This window comes from Arachis stenosperma, chromosome 1 (assembly GCF_014773155.1).
Source record: "Arachis stenosperma cultivar V10309 chromosome 1, arast.V10309.gnm1.PFL2, whole genome shotgun sequence".
Classification (NCBI taxonomy): Eukaryota; Viridiplantae; Streptophyta; class Magnoliopsida; order Fabales; family Fabaceae; genus Arachis; species Arachis stenosperma.
The window spans coordinates 119142996-119165936 of record NC_080377.1 but is presented as its reverse complement, the minus strand read 5'-3'; the positions used below and the strand labels follow the sequence as shown (position 1 = coordinate 119165936).

Below are 22941 nucleotides of genomic sequence, written 5' to 3'. Positions count from 1 at the left end.
ATGTTTTAGCAGTTCTATCTGCACTCTTATTGCGCTCCACGCGCCATCTTTTTTATCGCGCTCTACGCGCCCTTTAAAGACCACTCTTATTGCGCCATACGCGCCCTCTAAAGATCAATCTCTACGTGCTTATTTTTTCTTTTATTTATTTATTTTTGAAGATTCCTACTCAAACACAGCATCCTTTGATATTTTTGCCGTCGGCAGCTGTAGCTCCGCGACACGCATCTTCCTAAAAAAGAAAATAATATGAAATGGGTGAAAATATGAAGTTAAAATTAAAAATAAAAGGATAATTAAAAATATCTTTATATAAAAATAATAATTTTTGTTATCAATGTAAAAATAATAAGATATAAATACATATTCTATTAAATAATTTAATTTAATTTATCAAATTATTTAATAATTTTTGACGATTTTCTGCATGTAAACGCTAAAGATTAGTTAAAAAAAATATAGTTTAAATGACATAATCTTGCTTAAAAAATTTGGATTGAAATTTTATTCCTAACTTTAGAAAAAAAAAAAGACCGTAAAGAATCGTTAAAAATTAAAACAAAAATTGTGAAAATCATCCATCGGAAACTCCGAAGTTCAAACTTCAAAAAAGAGCAATATGCATGTGAATGTGATGCAGTAATCGCGAAGAGGATCATAGCCTCATAGCCATAAAGCAACCACTAAATTTCAAGTCAATGCACTGAATTGCAATCTGATGTAAATGAAATAAATGTGGAGTTCGGCAATCCACACAAATGCAAATCCCTTTCTGAACTACACTGAAACTAACTCTGTTGGCAAAGCAAATTGCTAAGTTGCTATGGTTGAAGAACAAATTTTGTTAAAGTGATTCAATATTTACTTATATATATGGAATAAAATTTGTTGATTTTTCACTTTATAAATTAAGACACTTTGATTTAAATTAGAGTATTCTTTTGCTAGAAAAAAAAAATATAGTATCAATTATCAAACTTGATAAGTTTTTTATTTAGGATGAGAAAATAGAATTTAAAACTTTTAAGCGTACTTTCACTAAATTAGTACAATACTACAATCTATAGATAGATTTACTAGTTTATAAAGTATACTCATACTTTTTAATAAAATTAGTAGCAACAACAAATTCAAACTAAAGAAGTGAAATTAATCCAATAATTTAGTACTATTTTTACTGTAAAAAAATCACTCACAGCTCAATGCAAAAATCAAGATTTTATGTAAAATTAAAAAAATGAAGTAAACATGTAACACACAACATTGTAATATAATTTGAATATTATTGAAATTTTCAAAGTCAACTACCTTGTTCAATACATCAACGACAACATGATAGAAAAATATTTAAATACAACTAATAAGAATAGAATTATTGTAATTTACTTGATTTGATTAAGTGATTTTTACTTGTTTGGTTAATTTAACGATACATCTTTAAATAAAATTTATATTAAGTCATTGACATGTCGAATAAAAAATTATGATAAAAATTTAAAAATTAATTTTATGATGTTTATGAATTGATGTCTAAATTTTATTTAATTTATTTTTTTGTAATAAATTTTAATTTTTAAAAAATTATTTATTTTTATATCTCTTAAATTAAATATTAACTTTTAATATTTTTTAATAAATAGATATGATTTTTTAGGTTTCATTAACAAAAAATGAGTGTTATGAACTAGTAATTTTTGTGATTTGTAATTATTAATAATAATTTTAATGTGTAAAATATGAGATTTCATTTAGTAACTCATTTTTTTTGTTAATTACATACTGCTCAGAATTTAATAAAGTTATTGCGCTAAACTTTTTCTTAACGCAATCCGAGAAAAAAAAAGAATTGCCACATATGATGGCAATGGACGGAGAAAGCTTTAATGGAAAGATGAGGCTGCAATAGTGTGTGTAACGGCGTCCACATTTGAGGGTGGGACCCACGAAATTACCACTAGCAATGAAAAGAGCACTCTCCTTCATTTTCATCATATAAAACGAAGCACATGGACGATGACCCTTTTGGATTTCCTCCATAACCCAAAAAAAAAAAAGCGTTATCTCTTTCTTGTGAGCAGCGAGCTCAATGGCTTGCAGGCTTGCAGATTCATTCATCCTATTCAAGGTTTCATTTTCTATCCTTTCCTCCAATTCATGTTGTTGCTGCTGTTGCCTTCTATGTGTTTGTGTTTTTGTTTGTTCCATTTTCTTATGGTTTTGGCTTTTGCAGGGCTCTCATCAGAAGCCACTTCAGAGTAAAAGGGCCATTGTTGCCCAATATTCACCACGTATGCACCTCTTTCCCCTATCCAAATCAATTTGTCATTGCAAATTGTTTTTTTTTTTATATATGCATTTTGCTCTAATTATATTGTTGGAATGGCATTGCATGTGAAAATGGAGTGAGGGAAACTCTTAATGGACATGGATAATATGGTGCTTTTTGAGTAGTTGGTTGTGGTTTTGGTACAGGTGTATGTAATCTTATGGAATGCGGGCTTATCCAAAAAGGGTTTAGGCATCGTTTGAACTTTGTCCCTAGGAAGAAAGTTACTGTCATACAAGCTGTGGCGGTTCCGCTTGAACCATCTCCGGTTGAGAGTGCTGAGTACAGAAAACAACTAGCTGAAAGCTATGGTTTTAGGCAAATTGGAGAGCCACTGCCGGATGATATTACTTTGAAGGATGTCATTGATTCCCTTCCTAAGAAGGTTGCCAATTGCTAATCTTTTAACCACTTTCATCTTTTATATAATTAGCAGAGAGTTAAATTGTAAAGTCACTTAAGCTTTTGCCAGCCTGCTAAATATTTGTCTGTGCATTAGAATAAATTAAAGAATCCGTTCCTTATAGCATGCTTGGATATGTTTATAACTAATCATCATTGTTCACGGCAATATTTACTGCACATATGAAAAGGGACAGGATTTCAATGTAGTTATACGATTCCCCAGTCAATCACCATTTATTCTTTTTCTCCTGATTTGGCTGGAAGTATTTACTTTCTGTAATCTTTTCGAGTATATTTTTTCCTTTCTGAAGGTCTTCGAGATTGACGATACAAAGGCATGGAAAACAGTATTGATATCTGTTGCTTCCTATGCATTGGGGCTCTTTATGATTTCCAAAGCACCTTGGTACCTACTTCCTCTGGCTTGGGCATGGACAGGGACTGCAGTAACTGGGGTTAGTTCAATTATATGCATATTTTACTTAAATCGTTATTGTCTGTTTGAAAAGTTCTCTTCACTCCTATCCCTAAGAAACTCATCTACCCTTAGCATCTTTGTAATGCTCTTGTTTTGCTGTACAGTTCTTTGTTATAGGCCACGACTGTGCTCATAAATCATTCTCAAAGAACAAATTGGTCGAGGACATTGTTGGAACTCTAGCTTTCTTGCCACTAATTTATCCATATGAGCCATGGCGATTTAAGCATGACAGACACCATGCAAAGACGAACATGTAAGTAGTGTTTCTCAATAATGATTTTATTGGAAGATTATGTAAATTATCAGTAGTTTCCTTATTGTTTTGTTTTGCTTTCAAAACTATAATATTTCCAATGTTATAGGTTGTATGAAGATACTGCTTGGCACCCTGTTTGGAAAGATGAGTTTGATTCATCTCCTGCTTTGCGGAATGCAATAATATATGGATATGGTCCATTTCGGACTTGGATGTCTATAGCTCACTGGTATGGCACATTATGAGATTTTTATTCTATGTGATCAACTATGCCCTGTAATATCATTGTTTTGTTCCTCAATAACTTCTTCGTTGTCTTGAGCAGTGGGCAGTCTCAATTTTAATCTGTACCGAGTCTTGATATAACCATGCCTTCTGGCAGGTTGATGTGGCACTTTGATTTGAAGAAGTTCAGGACAAATGAAGTAAAGAGGGTCAAGATAAGTTTAGCTTGTGTTTTTGCCTTTATGGCAATTGGATGGCCGTTAATTATTTATAAGACAGGAATCATGGGATGGATCAAATTCTGGTTCATGCCGTGGCTGGGGTATCATTTCTGGGTAATTTTACTTCACTTGTAAAACTTGATATATGGTTATACCATTGGATTTTATATTTTCATTTCTTCCTTACTGTTTTCCACCTCGTGGGATAGGGCGTTTTTCTTATTGTTTGGTTAGATTGTAGTAGCCATACACTTATTTAGCCAGGGTATGTTTAACTGATGGTATGATGCTTGCTTTTATTTGATCGTCAAGTGGTATCTTGTAGTTGCTGAAAGGCATATCTGAAAATTAAAAAGCAAGTACAAAAATGAGTTATTTACCATAAATTGTAATTTTGCTGGTTTTTTATTGATATAGTTAAATCTTCACCTCCCTCTCACTCCCCCCTCCCCCCTCTTTTTTTTCTCCTTAAATCACCCCAAAATGAAAAATGGCTCAGCCTTAATATATTTGCCGCTGTTATGTTCTGTGTTTTCTTGATATATCTATTATTATTTCCATGTGTCTATGTAGTAATAATATATGAACCTATAAAAACGAGTCCTGTATCTAAGTGGTGTTGTTTTGCTCCTATCTGTAGATGAGTACTTTCACCATGGTACATCATACTGCACCGCACATACCCTTCAAATACTCAGAAAACTGGAATGCTGCCCAAGCACAGCTTAATGGAACTGTTCATTGTGATTATCCCCAGTGGTATATGCATTCTTTCGGCTCCTCTTATTCTAAGTGTGTTTTCTGCCAATAAATTGACAGATGGTGGTAGAATATATTGTATAACTGATAAGCTATTGATGAATTCTTTGTGCCCTTGATCCTCTCAGAATGACTGACCTTAGATGTATGGATAATTGCTGCATGTTTACGAAGTCATAAACATTTGTTTATTTCTATTTTGTTGGCATTATTTACTTTCAAATTTGAGTGAATTACCATTGGATTGATTAGCTGCTGTATTCTTACTTTTGCCTTCTTTTTCTTAACAGGATCGAGATTCTATGCCACGATATTAATGTCCATATTCCGCACCACATATCCCCAAGAATACCAAGCTATAATTTACGAGCAGCCCACAAGTCTTTACAAGAAAACTGGGGAAAGGTAGTAAGATCAATAATGCCAAGTAATATACTTCTATCATGGAGTCCTTTACATTGAAAATATATTATCGTTGTCATCAACATGCAAAATGTTAAGAATATTTTTGTCATTATAACTTATTTGTACAAATTTTTTTATGCTTTGACACAGCATTAGGAATGTCCAACTAAACCACTACTTCAATGTGGTTAAGTTTTTCTAATTAGTGATGTTATTATTATTTTTTAATCTTATTTTGTTGTGATGTGATCAATAACAGTATCTGAATGAGGCTAGTTGGAACTGGAGACTGATGAAGACAATCATGACAGTGTGTCATGTGTATGATAAACAACAAAACTATGTTGCCTTTGACGAACTTGCCCCTGAAGATTCCCGTCCAATTACATTTTTGAAGGAAGTCATGCCTGATTATGCCTGATTAGGTCCTAGCTGGCTCTTGTTAAATGAATTTTATGTGTCAGTAGTTAGGTATGGCATCCATTTTTTTCTCCATGTCTCTTGTTGTATATGGTGCAAATTTTTTCAATCACATATGATTATATACCAAGTTAGAGAAAATTGCTTGGATCATGTACCCAAGTTGCGGATTATCTGAACGCAAGCAAGCACCCTCTAAGAGGTATTTATTAGGTTAAAGTAAATATTACAGTAATCTCAATAACAAGATTCTTGTTCCATGATCACGTTGAAAGAAATATTATATTATAGATTTACAGTTGTATAACGGATAAAAAACCACGTGGAGTGTATCAGTGGTTTGGGGTTTATATATGCTTACTGTTACTGACACTGTTTTATTATTGCAGGGTATCTCTATTGTTTGAAAATTTCTAAGTGGAACTATCTTCTAAACATAAAACAAGCATTTCCTTGTGAAGAGACCAAGGGTGCCCCGTCAAAACTATTAGTCTGCCAAATAATATTAAGAGGAAACGACAAATAAGTCATTGATATTTTATCTCAAAGACAGATAAGTACTCGATTAATTAAAAATACAAAAATATCTTTTACTATTTAAAACCTGAGATATCTAAGTCTATCTAGAAGATTGATTTATTCTTAGAGAAATTTAAATGTCTTGTATTTTAGAAAGGTTAGAGACATTTTTGTATTTTTAATTAATCAGAGTCTTTATGTGTCCTAGAATTAAAAAATTAGAGATTTATTTGTCTTTTTTTATTAATATTAAATTAAGATTTAGAACTTAGATACGGAAGAGCCTAGTCTCAGTTGGTTAGCTAGCTTCGTTACCTTGGATTTATAAATGCATTTCATGGGATTTGGTGTAGTGTAGCTGAAAGAGTTAAGAGTTTCTTTTTTAATGTGGTAGTAGCAAATTGTTAAAGAAAGTGATGGTAAAAGTTAAAATCAAAGCACTAACCCACCACACCCACCTTTAGCCAAAGTGTGATTCTATTTAAAGTAGATGAGGTGCAGCAGTTACAACTTCACAACTGCTCTCATGCATAGGAATTTCCCTTTATTCCCTTCATGCTTTTGAGGCAGGTGACTTAACTGCTTTTACTCCTCTTTGTTAGATGGGAATGAAGAAAGAAAAAGTCAATAGATTTCTTCCAAAAAGAAAAAGGGAAAGGTCAATATAAGGTAAAGAAGAGCACATGATCATTCAAAAAGAATTTCAGAGAACAACTACAGGAGATTGCAAGTAATGTATGAAATCTGATTTGCTGATTAAGAAAAGTAACAAATACATGTATAATCTCATTGGATATATGCTCAAAGCCTCAAACAAGTTATATCTTTTACTCTCAAGATAAACATATATGGCTGGCTACATGTATGCCAGTTCAAAAAATCTACAATGTCCTATATACAAGCTATAGAATCATCACTATCTGCAAGATATGCAGATGCAATCTGGTTAGACATCAAACTAAGTAAAAAAACTAGTTGTAACTAAGCAAGTTTTGTATAAAACTAAATCATATAATTGGTGGTGTTGGAGTCTCCCATATATCAAACACATTCTCCTCACTATGAAGTGCAAAGAGCCTATCTCCCCCAATGGAGAAGTCACATATAGAACCACCATAGCTTCTTCTAAGCCTTGAGGTTAAAACCCATTCAGGACCACAGAATACTGAAATGCAATCATTCATGGAAGAGAAGAGTTGCCCTCCATGGAGCGCGAGCTTCGGATAACACGGCTCCTCCGGCATCTTCCCCTTCATCAACCTACTCCTGGAACTCCACCTAATGCTTGTAGCAGCAGCACCACTCCTCAAATCCATGAACCCCAAATCCTCAAACTCATTCACCACACAAATTGAATTGTTGTCTTCCATTGCTATTGCATCCCTCACTCTCTTCTCATCCACAGCTAAAGGAGCACCTACATCAGACCAACACCAAACCATCTTCTTCTCCCTAAAATCCAACAAACTAATGTAACAATTGTCCTTCCTAGGAAACATTGTTGCAACCAACAAACAGTTACTACCTTCCAACCACTGAACCCTATCAGCATCACCAAGTGACCAACCAATAGGTTCATAGAAGAAATCAATCATTTTTCCAGTGACTTGGTCCCAAACACCAACTCCATACTCATTGCTCCTACCTTTGCAACTCGAAAAAATCTTGTAATCAGAACTAAAACTCAATGCACCAGCAGTGTAACTCTTAACTTGATTCTCATGACAAACCTGAAACTTGTACCTTAGTTCACCATTGTGGGAACTGAACAGCCCCATTCCACCATCGCCACGACCAAGCCTTTCGCTGACTCCGATGACTATGTTGTCGGAGTCAACCCAACCAACATCATTGACTCTCTGGTAATCAAGATTCAATGGAGGGTGTTCATCCAGCATCCAATCATAGACATGAACCATGCAGCCATGAGCAACACAGCAGCCGCCATCAGGGCCGGCTCGAATGGCGGTTCCATCGCCGGGAGCGTGGCCCTGTACGGATTTCGACAGGCCGAGACGGTTGCCGTCGAAATGGCCCCACTTGGCAGAACGAACATGGTCAAGGAGGCCATAGAACAGAGCCTCTCTGTATAGAAGCTTCTCTGGAATGTTCTGTGGGATGTGGATTTCGCCGGTTCGGAGGAGATCAAGGAGTACGGCGAAGCAATCGGGGTTCCGATCGATGAAGTGCTCCTCCGTGGTGGAATTTTGGTCCGTTAAGAGGCTCCAATTGTCATCGAACATTGCCCCGAACATGGAGTTGCGCCCTGCATTGGCGACAGTTGTTGATGTTGTCTCGAACACTCTGCCTCCAACGTTGAACTTCACTCTGTCTTTTTGGATGCCCATCATTGGTGTTCGCTCTTGCTTCCTCCAAAGTTGTCAACTTTTTCAGAAACCCAGATGGAGATTGTGGTTCAACCGGTGAAAGGTTGAAGGGAACTCAATTGGGTCTTCGCTGCGTTGTATGGAAGAAGGGGAAAACAGAGAATTTTGTTGGGTAACAAATAGGATTGAAGAGAGAGAGAGAGAGAGAGAGAAAGATGATATTTTTTTCAGGTTGAAAGGCTTGAAATTGAAGCAAGAGAAGAGGGATAAGTTTGTGTTGAGTTAAGGGATCACAAGCGAGAAAAAAGAAGGTGGTTTAGGAAACTGGGGAAAAGAAAAGAAAATGATGGAAAAACAGGACACGGACATTGAAGTTAAAATGGGTTTGGGTTTGGGTTTTTAAAATGCTGAGAAACATCGAATTGTGTTGGAGCGGGTGGAATTCAAAACACACTTGACTGACTCACTTTGATATTTTCATTCTATAAATCTATACACAACACAAAATATACATATATATATATATATATATATATATATCACTCTCTGTGTGTCTGTCTTTTTGTTCCTTCTTTTATTGGTCGAGGCATAGTTGGGGTACAAATTATAATCAATACAATATGGCTTCATATTTACATAAATATATTTATTTATTTATGAATTCTAATATCTGTACGTTTCCATATGTTGAGATGGTAGGACCTAATTTTCCTTCGCCATAAATATGCATTATTTATTATTATTAAATATTATTACTAAAATGTAGTGTTATATGATTATATGTATGAAGGGGACCAAATCCAATCAAGTTAGACACTGTTTGGAGTTGTGCTATACCTATATACATGACATCACATCACATCAAAGGGCTCTAGTAAGTTAAAACATGGCTTGAGCCTTGAAGGAATAAAAGTACTATTGTTGGTGGAGACGACAAAAATAGACCCCTTAGCAAATATGAAATTGAAATTTCTTTGCTGCTTATTTAATTTAAGCTAAGCTTGGTTGCCTCCTCTTATATTAGTATTAGTGTATTACATACATTATTAATTATTCCTTCTAACTAACTAACTTAAGTTGGTCGAGAGATCGCTCATTCGTCTATCTAAACAAGTGTTATCAGTTCGAATCTTTAAAAAAAAAAAACTACTTCTTACCAAAGTCAACCTTCCTTCCTTGGCCTAAAGAAAGCGCGTTGTGACACCTTGGCTTTCTCTTAAAGGTGCTCATGATATTTACATTGAGCTCGAATTTATAATTCAAACACAAGTAGTAAATTCAGATTTTATGAGCTACTTGTTCTGTTTTAGATTTATTAGTCTTTCAATTTCGTAACTAATTAATCGGGCCAATTAAGTTGACACTTAAACATGTGTGTACCATTGGAAAGCATAATTTCTTATTAAGTAATCAAGGTTGGGGAAATTACACCATCTTCTGACTTCTGAATGGTACTTGAAGTGCCCATCTTCTTCACTAGTAATTAATACGAATTATTATTATTAAATAAATATATTTCTTTCTATTTAATATGCACTTAGTGATCGTCTTTAATTCTCCATAATAAACTTGATATATAGTTCTCAAGTTTTAAACGTCACCATTAATCAAGTGGATATTATTACCCTTTTTCCATAGTCTTTGTCATGTTAGATAACTAGATAACCACTACCACTTTGCACATATTAAGTTATGAATTTCGAGATTCCTTTTTTTTTTTTTTCCCTTTTTTCCTTGATTTACTAATAACACAAAATATTAATTGTGTATAATGACCGGGCCACTGGGCTGAGTTCGGGTGACCCGGACCATGACCTGGATTCGACCAGAAATAATGACCGGGTCTACTTTTGAGACCCTTACCCAATCTTAAACCCGGTAAAATCACACTAAAATAGTTCCTAAAATGTTCGGAGTCGAAGACCAGATCGGGTCATACACACCTCTACATCAAAGTGCCAAATCTTTTCTTCAATGTGAGCTCTTAAAAAAGATCAGCCTATTATCCCTAGAATAATTAAACCCTCATAAATCCGTTTCTTTATAACAATTCTTGTTAAACCCATTTTAAATAACATTAAAATATTTTTTTATAATATACTTAACATATATTTAGTGCACACAATAACAAAACCCTTATCTACATGTATAAATCTATAAACTTGATATATAGTTCTCAAGTTTTAAACGTCACCATTAATCAAGTGGATATTATTACCCTTTTTCCATAGTCTTTGTCATGTTAGATAACTAGATAACCACTACCACTTTGCACATATTAAGTTATGAATTTCGAGATTCCTTTTTTTTTTTTTTCCCTTTTTTCCTTGATTTACTCATAAGCAATTTTTTTTTTCCATCCTACCCCACCTCCACGATAAGTTATACGAGTAGCGGGACGTGGACGGCAAAATTTGAAAACTTGAATACTTATTCTTGAGTGGTGAACACTTCTTTTAGAGCTTTGAAGCAGTCAAAAAATATCAACTCCTATTTGACTAAATCATAAAAAAAAAAAAAACACAACAAAAAACAAAAAATAGCATATATATATATATATATATGAATGGGAAATGGGTATTGTCTTGGCACAACTTTCCTTTCATTTTTCACTGATGTTGCCATTTGAGAATATAAACATGGCATGGTGGACCTAGTCTATTCTCCAAGTTGTTGATATGGTGATAAGGATAATTCAAATCATATAATTGCCACACACACATATATAGTTTTGATATTTGACAACGTTTGGTGGTTAAGTGATTGTCACAATCTTGCTCTCCATTTTAACTCTTTGAGATAGATGATGAGATTGAAATTGAATGCTTCACGTGAGGTTTATGCTATCTCATCAATACCAAACTAATTAAGATTGCATTTATATATAAAAAAGCTTAATATATACATTGCGTAATTGGGACTTCTAATTTTCTTAATCTCAAAGGAATTAAGGAAATCATAGTGTTTTTCCTCGTCTTAATCCCTTTTGTGGCAATGACAAAACATTTCACATCAACTCCTATTAATATATGTATTTAAGAATCAAACTTTGTTTAACGAATTTTCTAGCTCCTCTTAGATTTTTATCTTTTAACCATGTGGGAGAGTATGTGATATTCAATCATACATGCTACTTTGGAGATAAATTCTCATATATCTTTCTGGACTTGTTTTGATCTTTTAAGATTTGTTGCATTGCTTACCCCCCCAAAAAATAAAAAATAAAAAATAAAAAGAATGTTGCATTAATTCTGAGAGTCACCAGTGTGTCTCTTGATCACCCTTTTGTTGACTTGTAATATGGATGACATAAACAATAATAAATGAGTTAGAATATTATTAGAAACATTCATTAGTCCAAGGGTCTATGACAAATTAAAAATATCTTGTTCTTTTTTCTTTTTGTGGAACCCTATATTTTGGTTTCCACCTATTTTAGGGAATATATATATATATATATATATATAAAGTCAAATGTAGTTTAAATTGAGAATAGGGTTCACATTGTCTGTCTAGATTTATTAGATATTTATAGATTTATACATGTAGATAAGGGTTTTGTTATTGTGTGCACTAAATATATGTTAAGTATATTATAAAAAAATATTTTAATGTTATTTAAAATGGGTTTAACAAGAATTGTTATAAAGAAACGGATTTATGAGGGTTTAATTATTCTAGGGATAATAGGCTGATCTTTTTTAAGAGCTCACATTGAAGAAAAGATTTGGCACTTTGATGTAGAGGTGTGTATGACCCGATCTGGTCTTCGACTCCGAACATTTTAGGAACTATTTTAGTGTGATTTTACCGGGTTTAAGATTGGGTAAGGGTCTCAAAAGTAGACCCGGTCATTATTTCTGGTCGGATCCAGGTCATGGTCCGGGTCACCCGAACTCAGCCCAGTGGCCCGGTCATTATACACAATTAATATTTTGTGTTATTAGTGATGCATGATGGCTATTCTTACGTATAATTTAAGTATTGTAAACCTTAATATTTTGTGTTATTAGTTATTATAAGATTATAAATTAATGTTTTATGTTTAAACTGCATGAGATTTTAGACTAATGCATAATATTATATTATTTGTATTGATTTAAATATTTGGTATTATTAGACAATATTCGTATTGATTATGGTTATGCTTTAATTTTAGAAAAGAGTTGGTTGTTGTTATATTTTTTTAAGTGAATTTTACCATGTCAAATAATGGTTGGAGTCTTAGAAATTTGAATATTTTCACATGCTAGCTTATAAGAAGGTATCAAGGTAATATAATGTTAATGGCCCGGTTTTCACTCGGTTTTTACTCGGTAATCGTGATCCGAAGTGTATAGGTTTCATCAGGTCTAAGACCGGGTTCGAATCTAATAAATAGGCGCGATATATATTTCGGACTGGGTCCGAGACACATCAAATTCGGTTTCACCCGACTCATGCACACTCCTACTTTAATGTCGGCTGTTCGTCCATTAAAACACCCTTACTGCGGTTCTACAGAACTATACATAAGATTTTCACTTTATACTACTCCTCGTTTAATTCTTTTCAAGTGATTGGATCATTTTCTTCATTTACAAAAATAATTATTTTTATGCTTTTAATGTATAGAAACAATAAATAACATTAAAATATTTTATTTATGTTTGTTCGAGAGAAAATAAAAAAAAAAGAAAAAAAAAATCTTTTTCATTATTTAGTTGAAAAGAAAAATTAAAAAAATGGAATAATATAAAAAAGTGAATGAAATTTACTAAATCTTTTTTTTTAATATTAGAAGAAAAAAAGAAAAAAACTCATTATATTTTTTTTACTTTTAATATTATTTTTTAAAATATATTTTATAATATAAAAATAAAATTATTTTTTATAATTTTTTTATTTAAATATATTTAAAAAAATAAATTTATTTAATTTTTTATTTATTTAATTTTATTAATATTTATTTATTATTAAATAAGATAAATTTAATAATTAATAAATATTAAATAAGATAAATTATGATTATTTTAGTATTTAAGGGATGTAGGTTTTCTCTTTCTCACCCTACTGTGTAGACTCGTAGGAGAACTCAACTCAAGGAAAATTGCATGCACTTGTTTTTGTTCACAAGAAAATAAGTCCAATTAGCCTTCCAAATTTTCATGAATATTCAAAGCTCACATATATTTGGCATATAACTGAGTTGGGGAAATTGTTGCCAAGCCCATATCTGATTCAAGTTATACATGGGCGACACCAGTCTGTGAACATCCCTCTCACCCTTATCATTGTGGGCCTGAGCCCAGGCCCTACAACACATAATTGTAGAGAGAGAAAGAAACAGAGTTAGAGCGAGAAAGAAAGAGTGTGGTGAGTGTTGTAGGGTTTAATAGTAGCCAGCGTTAAGCTACCACTCCTCTTTCGCAGAAGCCGAAACCCTTCGCTTCTGTTGTTCTCTTCTGCGCTTCCACTCTCCCCTTCACACCACCGAACGCGATTTCTTTATCTCTCTATTCCGACTCCGAAGCTTCTAGAAGAACAGGAATAAGAAACACCTCAACCAATGGTGGAGGCCTCGTCAATCCAAGCGGAAACGCTCAATCCTCTCGATCCTTCAACCACCAGCGCCTCTGTTCTATTCCACAGAGAAATTAAGTTCCAACTCGCCAAGAAGCCTTTCAAGGGATTCTCCTCCGATTATCACATTGAGACGCTAAATCCTACCACATCGGAACATCGCACACCTTCTTCTGCCATGTCTGTCACGCCAGCTAAGAGGCATGACGGTTCTGAATTCTCCGAGTTCGGCCTGGATCCGGAGCTCAGCTTTGGAATCACCGTTCGAAAAATAGTGAGCTTTTTTTTCTTCTTTATTTTCCCCTCTCGTCACTCGAATTTCATTTTTTTTTGTTGGCTTCAGCTGAAATTTCGGTATGCGAATTGGTGTCAGATCAACGATACGTAGTTATTTAATTTTTCCTTCGTGATTTTGTCTTTTTATTGTTAGAATTTAAGTTTTTTTTTCACTTGCTGCGTTTTCCACTGTTATGGATTTTGAGAATTATGCCATGCTCTGTTTTACGATGAAGCTTCTCTTATATGAAAAAAATTCAGGGAGCTGGGTTGCGAAATCTTGGAAATACTTGCTTCCTCAATTCGGTGCTGCAGTGTTTGACCCATACAGAGCCTCTGGCTGCATATCTACAAAGCGGAAAGCACAAAAGTTCATGTGAGTTGCTCTCCTTTACTGCATTTCCATTGTTTATTTATGTTTGTGTTTGTTGCTTTGCCTTGTTATGTTAATGCCAGATAATTTATTAATGTTTCACTTTTGCTTTGGTGTTTGCTCTACGGTGTTAAATTAAGTTAACATGGTTACCGTTTTTTTTTTTTCATTTTTTTAGTTTTGGAAAACGGGTCTGCATGTGAAGGAAATCATTGTTGTGTTGAGTATCTTATTATGTTTGACCATAATTGTAGGCCATGTTGCTGGATTTTGTGCTCTGTGTGCAATACAGAATCATGTAAGTCGTGCACTGCATGCATCTGGAAGAACATTATCCCCCGAGGATCTGGTTGGGAATCTGCGGTGTATCCTTATGTTTTGAGTTGTTTGTTTATGGATAAGCAGTTAAGAATGTTTCTTTTATTTTCACCTTCATGTTTCTTTTTGGGAAATTTGACAAGAATTAGGTTGCCTTCCTAAAAATATCCTGTTGCACTGTGTGTTTGTTCCTTTACTTGGTTTTTGACACTAAGTATATGGAAATAAACTCTTGGCTTAGGCATACTTGATGGTGCTGTAGTTTGTTAGCCGAGTAGTATCACTTATTTTCATATTAGCGTGAACTTTGTACTTCCTGACCTTAGATCAGGCATATCACGAAATTTCCAAAATGCAAGGCAGGAGGATGCACATGAGTATATGGTCAACTTACTTGAGTCAATGCATAAATGCTGCCTGCCTTCTGGTGTACCAAGTGAATCACCTAGTGCTTATGAGAAAAGTTTTGTTCATAAAATATTTGGTGGTCACCTGCGAAGTCAGGTTAGATTTCTTGACTGCTGGTTTATTTTTTGTGAGCGAGGTCATTGCTGATTGAGTTTAGAAATGGTCTGGTAAATATGTAACCCATAAATTGTGATCTGTATAGAACAATATTGCTCTATAATTTTTTTCCCCTGTAATGACTGATTGTCGTATACTTATGTGGTTGCTTTCTCTTAGGTGAAATGTCAGCAGTGTTCCTTTTGCTCCAACAAGTTTGATCCATTCTTAGATCTAAGCCTCGAAATTTTCAAGGCAGAATCATTGCAGAAAGCACTTGCAAATTTCACTGCTGCAGAATGGTTGGATGGAGGGGAGAGGCAATACAATTGTCAAAGATGCAAGCAGAAAGTTAGGGCTCTGAAACAGCTTACGGTTCATAAGGCACCTTATGTGCTAACTATTCACTTAAAGCGGTTCCATGCGCACAATCCTGGACAGAAGATTAAAAAGAAGGTTCGGTTTGACTGTGCTCTGGACCTAAAACCTTTTGTCAGCGGCTCATATGTAAGTTGTTCTTTTTTGCTAAGTTTTTGTGGGCATAAAATATCTCACCTTGTTAGAATTTCCTTTTTAGATGAAATAAGTAAATCATGTTACTTTATGTATCTTTTGCTAAAAGGAGATCCCTCTGTTTCTCATTGAAAATATTTGCTCTTCCGATTGAGTACCTTCAATCTGTGTATAAGTTTCTTCTTTTTAGCAGGAAGGAGATGTGAAGTACTCTCTCTATGGGGTTTTGGTTCATTCTGGTTCTAGCACTCATTCTGGACATTATTACTGCTATGTCCGCACATCAAATGACATGTGGTATACCTTGGATGACAATAGGGTATTGCAAATTTCTATCTCTTTTTCTTCTGGTATTGTTTTTTTCTGTTCTTTCATCCATTTGGGTGGGACAAAAGAGCATATAGTGTCTTTAGACTGGAGGAACTAAAGAAAAATTAAAGTATAAATCTTGTCTCGCAGAACTAGAACTTGAATAGCATCATTACTTTCTAAAAGATCTATCTCCTCTTGTGCTCTGTTTTTAATATTCAAAAGTTATTGTCTTCTCACTGATTATTGAAAACCAATAAACGCTGAGCATAAGAATCTTCAGCAGAAACTCTGAATATATCCAATTGCATGAGTCAGGTTGTGCATGCTGATAATAAATAAGTACTAGTTCTTTTATTCACGTAAACTTGATGAATTAATAAATATAAGCTACGGAGATGTCCAGGAAAAATTGCGAGTTGCTGTTTTGGTGAATGTTGTTTGGAGCTACTATCAATCATATATGAACATTGTGTCGTTGAATTGCCATTTTAACCCATTCGCACTAATGCATCAGGTATACAATGTCAGTGAGCGAGAAGTGTTGAATCAGCAGGCATACATGTTATTTTATGTTCGTGATAGAAAAAATATTGTTTCTAGGAAATCTGTTGATATTATTAAGAAGGAGAACGGAAATAGGGATTCTGCTGCAGCAAACCAAGTATTGAAGGGACTTTCCAATGGTCTGGCAGAAAATAAATCTTGTGAACCTTCTTTAAATGCTAAAGCTCAGATAAAAATGTCAAATTTTGACTCATCAGTTGTTTCCTTTACGAAGTACAGTCTGGTTCAGCAAAAAAGTTGCCCTTCATTAGCAGGAAGCTTTGTTCAAAATAAAAAACCTATATCTGATCCTTCTTCCAAGGAGCAGCCACACAAAGGATCACAAGGAGGGCTCTCCATTGTTGGCTCAGAGCACGAATGCTTGTCGACACTAGATAATTCAAGAAAGGAGAACTCTCTCCCTAGTTGTGTGAAAAGTTTGGTTGATCCAGCTGGAGATAATACCGACAAGAATGTGATTTCGAAAGATGTTAAGAACGAATCTCTTTTGTCGGCTCTTACCTTCAGTAGTCCACAGACTTCTGCAGTACACAGAACCAATGGGAGCTCCCAGTTTCATAAGGTAAATAATTTCAAGTAATTGCAGAGTTGTGCTTTGACCCAGACATTTAGTCATCAGCCCATTTTCTTTAGTCTAGTAATATGCTTTTAGCCCATACTTTTAAATATTGCTAGCTAATTGTTGGCCAAAAACAACAAATTCTGTTGACCCTCTAGCATTTCTCATTCTCAATTTTCCTCTTGGTTTAGAATAATGGCTTTAAGTTGATGCTGCACCTCAAGTATAAAGTCCTAATTGTTTTTATGTGTTAACCCCTCATTTAATCCAGGTTGAAGTTTCCACGGCTGCTTCTATGTGTGATGCAACAGTTAGTATAGAGTGTAAAAACTCTATTGGGTGTCAAGGATTGGTTCCTAATGAGTCGGCAAATAGCTCCTTGACTAAAGAGAGTGTTAATCAAAAGACTATGAAAAAACCGAAAAAGAAGTTTTTGAAATATCAACCGTTAAGGATGCATATTTGTTCATCCTTGCTACTCATGACAGTTTTAAGCTCACGGAAGAAAATTCACAAAAGAAAGAAAATTCACAAAAGAAGCAAGTGCCACAATCTTAAAAAAAAAAAGATGGATAAACTCTCATCAAATGTTGGGCCATCTGATGATGGCACTGTGATAGAAAAGCTTGTTGAAGGTGAATTTCAGAGGAGAGTCAATCAGAACTCTGCTGTGCTAGCAACAGCTGCACAAGGAGGAAATACATCATCCAGTGGTTCAGCGACTAATCAATTTGAAGGTAGACAAGTACATAGTCTACAAGATGGTAAAAGGGATAAAATGCACAATAAATTTATGAGTATTCCTTCCCGAGGGCTTGAGGAGACAGTTGGTAAGTTTCTATTGATATTTCCCTCCTTTTCATCATCCTGCATTCCTGTTTATGGTAGAGTTTTATGTTTATATGTCTTTGCCTTGTTTTTTGTGATGCTATACTTACGTTGTCATAAATTCACCTGCTTGCACAAAGTGGTTTAAAATGGTCTGCTTTCCTTGAATATCTAAAGATAGCATGTTTCATAAAACATGTATTTTGGGGTATCTCTGAAACATGCATCACTGCACTCATCTACTTGTGCTCGAACAGTGGGTTGAGAATAGACTATCCCCTGCAAGGTAGGAACAGTCAGGAGAATACTGTGTGCCTAAAATTTCCTCTTTTTGAAGTAGTTGGGGATGGTAGTTTATATTTCATTTATCTCCTGTTGGGAATCCTGTTAAAGTTGCGGGGAATGACAGTTGTGTTGTGCCCACTCTTCCTTCCCTAATTTTGTTCATGCAACCTTGTTGATGGTTATCTAGGTCTTTCATGAATGTGGCCACGTCTTTATATAGCTACGGCTGCATACGCCAATGTGGGTAGTGGTGGTTGCAGCGGTTACAATGATTATGAGTTCTGAATTTTAACCCTTTTTTTGTGTGGGTCTGTATTTTGTTTTTTGGGTGCTGTATTTTTTTATAATTTTTTTTGCTATTCTCCTGTTTGAATCAAATTTAGTGATCATGATATCCATATTAGTTGAGAGTGCTTTAAGCTAGCCACATTTTTTTCAATTACTGTATGTATTAATGGGATAGTTCACTCCGAAAGTGGTTTGGAATGCCAATATTTCATTTCTACATTGAAGGCCATGTAAATTTTAATTTTGTAACCCACAAAACAAAAAGTCTTTCCTTCTACCTTGTCCTTTCATTGTCAAGTTCGTGCTGAATATGACATGTTTGTTCATTATTTGTGCACAGTTGCACGGTGGGATGATGTAGAATTGCCTCGATCTCAGTTGTTGGAGTCAAGAAACAATAATCCTGTCACCATCGGATATGTCGGAGATGAATGGTGAGCTCAGATAAATGCTGCTGCATTTTCCTTTGTTATTGATAACTCCTGTGTATTAGCATGGGTATTGTGTGATAATCAACTAACTTCTGGAAGAAACATTTTCCCTAATCACATGAGTTCAAGAAATTGATAGTTTTTTTTTTATCGGATATATTGGACAGCTCCTAATCCTAGGCATTACATCACACATACACAGACACATTTAAGGGTTCTATCTACTATTTGACTATCGCAAAGATTCAAACCCGGGTGCAACATATTAAGAGACGCCATATCTAGTCACTCAACCAAAGCCTCAGTTGTAAGAAATTGATAGTTTGACTTGTTAGGATGAAGAATATGATATATTATTCCTCGTTTTTGGATTGTAGGGATGAAGAATATGATAAGGGGAAAAGAAAGAAGTTGAGGAGCAACAAGCCCAGCTTTGGTGGCCCAAATCTTTTCCAAGAAATTGCTACCGAGAAGTCAAAGTCAAAAAAGGCCAAGTTGGACCAATCTAGCTCAGGGAACCTGCCATTCAGGATATGATGTCTTTGCCTTAGATCTTGTGTTGGCTTGTAGCAATTATCAATTCCTCTACGCTGAGGGTATTGGAGTGGAGAGATCCCCTACCTTCTTATTTTTCTCTTCAGTACAAAATTTTGATGCACAATGTCCAAAAATGGTGTGCAGGATTCTATTATTTTCCCTGGGGCGGAACCGCAGAGAGTTGGTTTCCTATTTCTCATATCAGCCTAAATTCTTACCTGCATGTTCTAGAACTGAATTGAACAAATTGTTTTTGTCGTAGCTGCATGTTGTAGCCCAGAAATTTTGATTGTTATATTTGTCAAGAGACTCATGTTGCCAACTCTTTCTGTATTCGTAGATTCTTTGTTACCAAATACCAATAGTTTGTGATTAATAATTTAGCAAATCACTATCAGTGATTGATCATTTACTTCAAATATTTTACTTTTTGGGAAAAGAAAATGTAAAGGTGGAATTTTTTTTTTTAAAAAAAAGAGTAAATTGATAAATAAATTTTTGAAGATTAGTCTTTAAAAAAAATATTAATAAAGTCTTTTAAAATAATAAATGTGGATAAGATAATTTAAATTAAAATTTTCTATTCTAATTATAAATGATTAATTTGAAGATAGTGTATTTATATTTACTATTTTAATAGATTATTGTTTTTTTTAAGATTAATCTATTTAAAATATAAATTTTTATAATTTTATTTGTTATTTTACTCAAAAAAATTTCAAGTTGAAACAAACTTTCCTAAACTTTCCTACCCAACAAAGGTTAGAGATAATTGGCTCTAGTTAATTGAGCCTCGTGAAAGGTGCCGTAATATTCCAGACGTTGAACCGTGTTATATGAAGTTACGTAGAAATTTAAGTTTTTAAAATTTAAATTAAGTTTAATTATAAATATGTATCTAAAAATAAATTTAATTATAAATATGTATCTAAAAAATAGGAATATATTTCTCTAAAAAAAATAATTAAATAATATTAAAGTTTGAGCAAAGCTGATTTGTTTTGTACAAGTAACATTGTATAAGGATATAACTATTTTATGTTGTTTCTTTCTATCCGTTTAAATTTTTTGAATGAGTAATTTCATATCATCATGGATGTATATACTATGAAATGATTCTAATAATGTGATTTACATGTATGAGAGCATGCAATTTAGCATGGACAAGAACAATAATTTAAGTAACATCATTGTCTCTTCGTAAATTTATTAGATATTCATAGATTTATACATATTAATAAGGGTTTTACTGTCAACGAGTTATAATTTAAGTGACATTGTCTTTTCATACTCACCTAAAAATCACGAATTCGAATTTTATTCTTGTAAAAAAAATTTTTTTGCTATTGTGTGAACTAAAAATATATATTAAGCATATTATTTTTTTTATGATATATTAAGCATATTATAAAAGGCATGCACTTTCTTTTTACTGGAAAAAAAAGCCCAATTAACATTCCAAAAATTTTATTAATATTCAAAACTCATACATGTAAGCTGGAATAGCTCAGTTGGTTAGAGCGTGTGGCTGTTAACCACAAGGTCGGAGGTTCAAGTCCTCCTTCTAGCGTTACTAAATACAAGTTTTGTCAATCTCAATCCTCTTGATCCTTCAACCCGTCTCTTCCACAAAGAAATTAAATTCCAACTCATTTACTTTAAATATTTTACTTTTTGAAAAAAGAAAGTGTAAAGTTGGAAATTAAAAAAAAGTAAATTAATAAATAAATTCTTAAAAATTTATATTTTAAATAAATTAATTTTTAAAAAAAATACTAATAAAATTTTTTAAAATAATAATTGTGGATAATGTAATTTAAATTAAAATTTTTTATTCTAATTATAAAAGACTAATTTAAAGATAGTATATTTATATTTATTATTCTAAAAAATTATTGATATTTTTTTTAAAGATTAATCTGTTTAAAATTTAAATTTTTAAAAATCTATTTATTATTTTACTAAAAAAAAGAGTTCTAAGTTAGAAACAAACTTCCCTACACAATAATTGGCTCTAGTTAATTGAGCCTAGTAATTTTTTCATTTTGCCCTCATAATATTAGCTTCCCAATTTGAAAGGTGCTGTAATATTCCAAACATTGAAGCCTGACGAACATATCGATGACGATAGTGAGCTAAATATTAGTGGTGATTATATTGCAAGGATGGGTTTTAAGTTTTTATACACTAATCCATTTAATTGAATTTATAAATAACAAACAGGCTAAAAAATTTAAGAGTTATGCTAAGTGTACACAAAAATTAGTTACTAAAATTAGTTATTAATATAAAATATATGTTAAAATATAAATACACATTAAAAATAAATTAAACTTATAAATACAGAAAAATCATGTATATATTACCTTCTCAACTTAAATTTTTGGAATGAGTAGTTACATAACATATATTATGAAATGATTCTAATCATGTGATTTACACATGTAGGAAATCATGCAATTCAGTATGGACAAAAAGCCTTCTTAGTGGGGGCAAAAAGCTCTTTTTGTTGGAGCAAAAAGCCCTTTTTAATGAGGCAATAAGTCTTGCGTATTCAAGGTTTTAATGCATTTGAACATTTGATAAAAATTATGTTCTCTTTCCGACGTTATCGGAAATACTCATTTTTTGCTCCCATAAAAAAACTTTTTCATTCCTACTAAAATATCTTAATCCATCTGGTTTATTACTTAAACTTGTACTGTCAAAAACGATGGCAGAAAAAAATAATTGGACTATAGAAAAAAATTTTTGTGGAGTAAAAAAATAAAAATAACCGTATACCACTTGTGAAATGGGAGATGGTGTAAGTTTTAAAAAAGTTAGGCGGATTGGGAGTGGGAGATGCGTTCAGGAATACGGTGTTTTTGTTCAAGTGGTAGTAGCATTTTTTGAAGGAAGATTGTCCGTTGTGGAAGAAGGTTGTATGTTATTGTAATCTTTTGAATCTTTTTGTAATGATGTCAAAACAGTAATTACCAGGTGGCTCGTAAAAAGACATTTGTCAGCTTAATATTAAAGAGTCACATGTGAGAGATATGATGATCAGTAGATTGGCTATGGAGGTGAAAAATGGCAGACGTATTTGTTTTTGGGAGGATGATTGGCTTCAAAGGGGACCGTTGAAAGATAGTTTTTTGCGACTCTTCTCTATTTCAAATCAACAAGGATCTATCGTAGGGGATTGTGGGTTCTGGGATGGGATAGAATGGGTATGGAACTTTCAGTGGAGTAGAGAGTTATTCTA

At 33.5% G+C, this 22941-nt stretch overlaps 3 protein-coding genes and 1 non-coding gene across 7 annotated transcripts; 3 read left to right on the top strand and 1 right to left on the bottom strand.

Annotated features, from left to right (window-relative positions):
- Positions 1 to 1939: 1939 nt before the first annotated feature.
- Positions 1940 to 6121, top strand: LOC130968369 (omega-6 fatty acid desaturase, chloroplastic). 3 transcript variants are annotated; one of them, XR_009081644.1, is made up of 11 exons: positions 1940 to 2125; positions 2231 to 2288; positions 2473 to 2711; positions 3043 to 3186; positions 3314 to 3465; positions 3575 to 3697; positions 3851 to 4028; positions 4555 to 4673; positions 4964 to 5078; positions 5338 to 5700; positions 5888 to 6121. XR_009081644.1 is itself a non-coding variant. In XM_057893599.1 (10 exons), the coding sequence occupies exons 1-10, from the start codon at positions 2087 to 2089 to the stop codon at positions 5497 to 5499; spliced, it is 1329 nt and encodes a 442-aa protein (XP_057749582.1). In that variant the 5' UTR covers positions 1940 to 2086; the 3' UTR covers positions 5500 to 5758. The 3 variants fall into 3 exon arrangements, 1 of the variants encoding a protein (XP_057749582.1); XR_009081646.1 differs by having other exon boundaries at positions 5338 to 5549; positions 5888 to 6117; XM_057893599.1 differs by lacking the exon at positions 5888 to 6121 and having other exon boundaries at positions 5338 to 5758.
- Positions 6122 to 6745: 624 nt separating this feature from the next.
- On the bottom strand, positions 6746 to 8843 carry LOC130968362 (BTB/POZ domain-containing protein At2g24240). Its single transcript, XM_057893586.1, has one exon. The coding sequence runs from the start codon at positions 8366 to 8368 to the stop codon at positions 7025 to 7027; it is 1344 nt and encodes a 447-aa protein (XP_057749569.1). The 5' UTR covers positions 8369 to 8843; the 3' UTR covers positions 6746 to 7024.
- A 4884-nt stretch (positions 8844 to 13727) lies between these two features.
- On the top strand, positions 13728 to 20080 carry LOC130968347 (ubiquitin carboxyl-terminal hydrolase 23). 2 transcript variants are annotated; one of them, XM_057893566.1, is made up of 10 exons: positions 13728 to 14180; positions 14444 to 14558; positions 14810 to 14920; positions 15205 to 15377; positions 15558 to 15884; positions 16081 to 16209; positions 16717 to 17328; positions 17597 to 18155; positions 19067 to 19160; positions 19535 to 20080. In XM_057893566.1, the coding sequence occupies exons 1-10, from the start codon at positions 13893 to 13895 to the stop codon at positions 19692 to 19694; spliced, it is 2568 nt and encodes an 855-aa protein (XP_057749549.1). In that variant the 5' UTR covers positions 13728 to 13892; the 3' UTR covers positions 19695 to 20080. The 2 variants fall into 2 exon arrangements, with proteins under 2 accessions (XP_057749549.1, XP_057749556.1); XM_057893573.1 differs by having other exon boundaries at positions 16084 to 16209; positions 19535 to 20079.
- Positions 20081 to 21190: 1110 nt separating this feature from the next.
- TRNAN-GUU (transfer RNA asparagine (anticodon GUU)) lies at positions 21191 to 21264 on the top strand. Its single transcript has one exon. It is a non-coding gene; the product is annotated as a tRNA-Asn (tRNA).
- Positions 21265 to 22941: the final 1677 nt, after the last annotated feature.